Source organism: Muntiacus reevesi, chromosome X (assembly GCF_963930625.1).
Source record: "Muntiacus reevesi chromosome X, mMunRee1.1, whole genome shotgun sequence".
NCBI lineage: Eukaryota > Metazoa > Chordata > Mammalia > Artiodactyla > Cervidae > Muntiacus > Muntiacus reevesi.
Window position 1 is genome coordinate 129,689,282 of NC_089271.1, and position 6,431 is coordinate 129,695,712.

The window sequence follows — 6,431 nt, forward strand, 5'->3', positions numbered from 1 at the left end:
GGACAGAGGAGCCTGGTGTGCTACAGTCCATGGGGCCTCAAAGAGTTGAACACAACTTGGCTACTCAACAACAACAATAGCAACAAAACCTGACTTTGAGAACCAGCTTTTTTCCAAATTTAGGATCTAGTTATCTTCTCAAACTATCTTGGCAAAACTAAATAGTATTCTGTTTCCTTAAACTATAACATGTTCTTCGTGTGAAGTTATGATGGTCTTTTGTATTTGTGCAGAGAATAGCTGGTTCTTAGCAGACCTCTTTAAAATAGAGAATGTACTATATAACAATAGGACAAGATATGACAGTATGTGTATAGTAGAAAAACATTTTTAACCTGATTTATTTTCATCATGCTTTCCTCTTTAAGGAGATTTGAAAAAGAAAAAAAAATTAAGGAAATTAAATACATTCAGTGAGCCTAAGCTGTTTTTTTTAAATTGAATATTGATAAAGGGGTTTGAGCCAGTGGGTTATGAACTATGCACTGAAAATTTGCCTTCTCTTACAGCCTGCTGATCTTAAGAAGAGAATAGAATCCTTAATTGACCGGGACTACATGGAGAGAGACAAAGAAAATCCAAACCAGTACAATTACATTGCATAAAATGTTGTTGGCCTTGAAGCATTTGCTGTCATATACAATAGCCAATGGATTAACTAACCTGTTGTTGTTTGAATTCTTTTATACTACCAATGACCAAATGAAGCAGTGTAATGGGAATAGTTGAGTGACTTTTCAATGGTTAACATGCCCATTTAAAGAGTAATACTTACCTTTAAGAAGAATGTTGTCGAACTCTTTGCATGTTATTTAGTATGATGTGCAGAAAACTCTTTTAAGAAAGTACCCGGTTTTCATGATTCCTATTTGGAACTGGGGAAGAGGTCCTTATGGCTATTAAAGAAGGAGGAAGGGGTTCTTATACACCATTTAATTATGAAGCAAAAGGTTTATTTGCTTAAAATGTCATTTAAAGATACTTAAACTGCATGCAAACTTTATTTACTGTACAGAGTTCTGGATGTATTTATCAAATAGAAAAACCACCCTGGACTTGATTGTTCACCTGTTTTGTGATTTCCCTTGAAGAGAAAAATACGTTGTCATAGCTCTTGATATTTTACTAAGTAATGTTCTGTTACACTGAAAGGGATGTTTTTAAAATTTTTATTTGGAAACAAGTTTTCAAGTAGAGGGACAGTTGCTTACATATTGTCTTATATACACACATCCTAAAATGTTCCATTTATGAGATGTGTGTGTATGGTTCAGCCCTGAGTTTACTGTGCTGATTAACAGGTACTTATAAAAATAGCTGAAATAGAAAATTGCTGATCAGTTGTGCTAGAAGAAAATGGTAGGAGAGAAAAACCCAACAATTTCTTCATATTAAAAATGAATATAATATGAGCATTGCAAAAGAGACCAAACCCACATTTGTAACTTTTTACAAAAGCAAAAATTCACAAACTAGTTTTCAACTTCCTTTAGACTTCAGCATTGTTTGGACAGTTTTGTCTTTAACTTGGACCAATTGTAGATTGTTCCAGGCTTCCTGGGATTTAGCATTCCTATTTTCTCTACCAAAGTTTTTTTTGGAAGCACCTCAACTCCTTTTCGTTGGCATGTTAGTCTTTCCTGTCATCCTTATTTTAACTTCCTTAAAGCCCTAGATAGAACTAGATCCTTCCTCGTTTCCCCCACACACCCCCTAGTTGGGATTTCAAATTCTGTATTGTGCGATCTGCTTAAAGATAAAGAGTTCTCATAGCCACTGGACACCTGCTTTTCAGAGGAACGTCCTAGGATTATTCATACATATAAAACAGCAAAAGTATTGTCTTTTTCAAATTGATAATGTGAGTAAAAAGCTTCTCTTTACCTTCAGTGGTTTTTTGTTTTTGTATTTGGGGTTTTGTTTTGCTTCCTTGTTTGTTTTTCCTTGAAGCTTTGAATTAATCTTGGAAGAGAAGCAGAAATTTTGGTTTAAAAAAATCAGAACTGCTATAGTGCTTTTTGCAGTAGTTTATTTCCTTGACTATTTGAAGCTATTGGGAAGAATAGCTAGGTCCTAACCCTGGATCGGAAAGATCCCCTGGAGAAGGAAATGGCAACCCACTCCAGTATTCTTGCCTGGAGAATCCCATGGACGGAGGAGCCTGGTGGGCTACAGTCCACGGGGTCGCAGAGTCGGATATGACTGAGCGACTTCACTTTCACTTTCAACCCTCAGCTGAGAAGACTTTCAGCTCTAGTGTTTGCTGTTGATTGTTTTCTTGAGTTCTCAAAGACCTGTGACCATATTTTTTTAAGTTGCCTGTTTTCTAATTGCATCACTTTACACACTGTTGTCTAATAATATGTGGTATTTAGAATGCCTTCTTAGAGCAGCCATTGCCTGTATTTTCTTAGCACCTCCTTGGTTTTCTTATGTGAACTCATCTGACAGGGAAATGCAGCTTTGTTGTTTGCCCTCTCTGCATATTGGACCATCTGAGTCAGTGTTCTAACTAATCCCTGATGGTCTCTGAGCTACTGTTCTACCAGACTCAGTAGTTATGTGCTTCAGGAATTTTTCGGTAGAATTGGTCCTATTAGGAGACTCTTCATGTCACCTTTGTTATCTTAAAAGCTGGTTCCTTCGCTGAGGCTCTTAATTTTTTGAAAACTTGATTCTATTTCAGCTGAAAATTGGCAAGGCTATTTAAAAAATTGATGGAAGCCATTTAAGAAACTGAAAAGTAATCACAAACAACATTGGGTAGTTGTGACTTTCAGTTCTGTATCAGTTGAATTTTTGTGCTCTTCTCCCTGTGTACGTGGTGGTTCTATTTTTCTCCAATAAAACTTTTTATTTAAAAAAATTTGTGAAGAAGATCTTTAAAATTCAGATATTCTAAGAATGTTATAAAACTACAGAACTTAAAATCTTCTTCCTAATGATTAATGAATTCATAGTTGTCAATTTTATTTTTAAAATTTCTCTTTATTTTTGTGGTGGTTTGATGATAATGCTATAGGAGTGTAGAGGGGAAGGGATGGTAACGGGTGATTTCCAGGAATCCTCAAGGAGAGTATTTATTCTTAACTGTCCTATTTTAGAAAAATCAAGCACAAGTATAAACACCATTTCATCCAAATCTTTAAAGTCAAATAGTTTATAAAGTCAGTATGAAACTAGTCTAGATTAAAGTTGAGAAGTTACTTGTTGTTTTTGTCCCTAAGTCGTGTTTGACTCTCTTACAACCCCATGGAGTGACTGTAGCCTACCATGCTTCTCTGTCCATGGGATTTTCCAGGCAGGAATATTGGAATGAGTTGCCACTTCCTTCTCCAGGAATCTTCCTGACCCAGGGATTGAACCCAACCACATCTCCTGCATTGTTAGGCAGGTTCTTTACCATTCAGCCACTGAGGAAGCCCCAAAGTTGAGAAAGAAAGAAAGTGAAGTTGCTCAGTCATATCCGACTCTTGGTGACCCCATGGACTGTAGCCCTCCAGGCAAGAATCCTGGAGTGGGTTGCCATTTCCTTCTCCAGGAGGTCTTCCCAACCCAGGGATTGAACCCAGGTCTCCCACATTGTAGGCAGACACTTCACCATCTGAGCCATCAGGGAAGTCCTCAAAGTTGAGGATTGGTGTTTTTAAATATTTACTAGAATTCACCAATGGAGCTATCTGGTCCTGGGCTTGCTTTTATGGGGAATTTTTTGATTATTGATTCAATCTCTCCACTTAACAGTTTTTTTTTTCGGATTTTCTATTCTTGAGTTGGTTTTAGTATTTTGTCTTAAAATAACTACTATGACTTTTGTCTAGTATTTGCTTATTGCTTAACAGCCTTTCCTTATATTCTTATCTTCTCTTCATATTAGATGGGTTTTCCCATTTTTTCCCTTAATCTGACAATTTTTGTCCTTTTTTTTTTTTTTAGACACCAAAAATTATATCTATTTGCATTTGTTTCTAACGTCTTACTGGTTGCTCTCTTTCCTAATTTTCTTTGCTTTTTCTCCTTTCTCAGCTTTAAAAAATAAATATATTAAGTTCTGTTTGTTTACTTTCTTATTCCATTTTCCCCACTATTTATTTGGAAAGTATATATTCTATTTCTTTTCTTTTACTGATTACCTTCGATATCTTAGTATGTATGCTTAAAATCTAAAATGAATGTCTAAATTTTCCTCCCAATTAATACAAAGATGTTAGAAAACTTTAATACTGATCACCTCTTCCCCAACTTACACAGTATTATTGTCCAGTGCTTTAGTTTTGTCCTCTTTTTAAAAAATGAATACCACAAATTAAAACATTAGTCTGCTCATATACCACCTTCTCAGGGAAGCTTACCATAGCCATTATATTTAAAATTTCAACTTGCCCACCAGCCCGACCACACACTACCAATTCCACACTCACCTTACTTTTTTACCTTTCTCACATATCATTTGTCACTTTTTACATCCTATGCAGTTTACTTGTTAATGATACTCATGACATGTTGTCTGTTGAGAATAGAGTTTAAGTTCTGTTAGGGTAAAGACCTTTGTTTTGTTCAAACATGTAGGGAAGTTTGTAGCCATGGTAGGTGCATTAGTTTCCTGTGGCTGCTGTAACAAATTAGCACAGATGTCATGGCTTAAAACAACAGAAATTAATTCTCTCACAGTTCTAGAGGCCAAAAGTTGGAAATCAGCTTTACTGGGCTGAAATCAAGATGTTGGCAGGGCCACACTCCCTCTGTAGCTATATTCCCTGACTCATGTCCCTTTCCTCCACTTTAAAAGCTGGTTCCATAGCATCTTTTCTTTGACTCTTCTTCTATCACATGACTGACTTCTGTGTGTAATTTCTCTTTGAAGTAGGTAAATTCGCTCAGTCGTGTCCAATTCTTTGCGACCCCGTGGACTGTAGTTTACCAGACTCCTCCCATGGGATTTTCTAGGCAAGGGTACCGGAGTGGGTTGCCATCCTTCTCCAGAGGATCTTCCCCACCCAGGGATCGAACCAGGTCTCCTGCATTGTAGACAGATGCTTTGCTGTCTGAGCCACCAGGGAAGGTTAATTTCTCTTTACCTCTCCTTAAAGGACAGGTGCGATGGCATTCTGGACCTACCAGATAATCCCAAAATAATCTCATCTCAAAATCCTTAAATCACATCTGTAAAAGCCCCTTTTCCAAATAAGGTGTGACATTTTACATGTTCCAGGGATTAAGACCTAATAGCTTTAGGTGAACATTATTCAGCTTACTATAGTAGGTGATAAATAATACATGCTAAGTAAATGAATGATTTATTTTATACCAAATATAGATTATATACTTGTCAGATTTTTTCCTTCACCATACCTCCTGGCATCTCAGAGCTTCTTTCTCAGTTAATTTTCTTTCCTTCTTGAAGTACATCTTTTAGAAGTGTATTGGGTGTAGGTACATTATGTAAATTTGTTTCTTCTTGACCAAGAACATTTTTGTTTCAAGTCTGTTTTGAAATGTTACTTTTCAAGCCACACAATTGTTGGTTGCCTGTTACTTTTTCTCAGCACTTGGAAGGTACCATCATACTGCCTTCCAGGTTCCATTATTGTGATAAAGAATCTACCCGTTAGCCTCATTTTTTTTTCCTTTACAGATGATCATGACTTATCAGTCTTGATTACAGTTTAGATTGCCTCTTTGCAGCAGATGTTCTGCAGTTTCAATATGGAGAACTGTGGATTTGCTTTTATTTATCCTTGGCATATAATAGTGCTTCATTTGCATGTGAATTCATGTCTTAAATTAGTTCTGAAAAATTCTCAACCATTATTTTGTTTTTCAACTATTGCCTCCTCCATTATTTCTCCTTTCTCCCCCAGGAACTAAGTCAGACATATAAAGCTTCTTATTTTATTTACCATGTCTCTCTTTCACATTTTCCACCCGTAAGGCTGCATTCTTGGTAATTTCTTCAGAACTGTTTTCCAGTAAACTAATTCTGTCTTCAGTGCCCAATCTTCTGTTCAATTCATCTACTGAACTTTTAAACAGTTTACATTTTTTTATTTCTAAAAATCCTGTTTGCTTCTTTTATAAATCTACCTAATCATTTCTATAGTCTGCTGTTGATGGCTCATTTTTGTGGTTCTTTTAATATTTTTTTACACTAGCAACTTTGTTTTCTGTATTGGGTAATTCCAATATCTAAAGCACTTGAGGGATATGTATTTGTTGTTTATTATTTCTGCTGATTCATTGAGGGTGGTTTGTTTCCTTGCATATTTGTTATCATCTGCATTGTGATTTTAATTTACATTTTCTTGATTACTAATAAGGTTAAGGTTAAGCATGTTTTTCATATATTAATTTAACCATATGGATTTCCTCTTTTGTAGTGTTCTGTTCAAATATTTTGCCATTTTTCTTATGGATAGTCTGTCTTATCCTTT

The 6,431-nt window shown here is 35.8% G+C and overlaps 1 protein-coding gene across 2 annotated transcripts in view; it reads left to right on the forward strand.

Moving 5' to 3' along the window:
* The window catches only part of CUL4B (cullin 4B), a 30,171-nt gene extending 29,116 nt beyond the window's left edge, over positions 1–1,055 (forward strand). For both annotated transcript variants that reach the window (XM_065914803.1, XM_065914804.1), the window contains exon 21: positions 510–1,055. In XM_065914803.1, the coding sequence (XP_065770875.1) occupies positions 510–605 (96 nt within the window). In that variant the 3' untranslated portion in view covers positions 606–1,055. The remainder of the gene's footprint in view (positions 1–509) is intronic.
* The last annotated feature ends 5,376 nt before the right edge of the window (positions 1,056–6,431 follow it).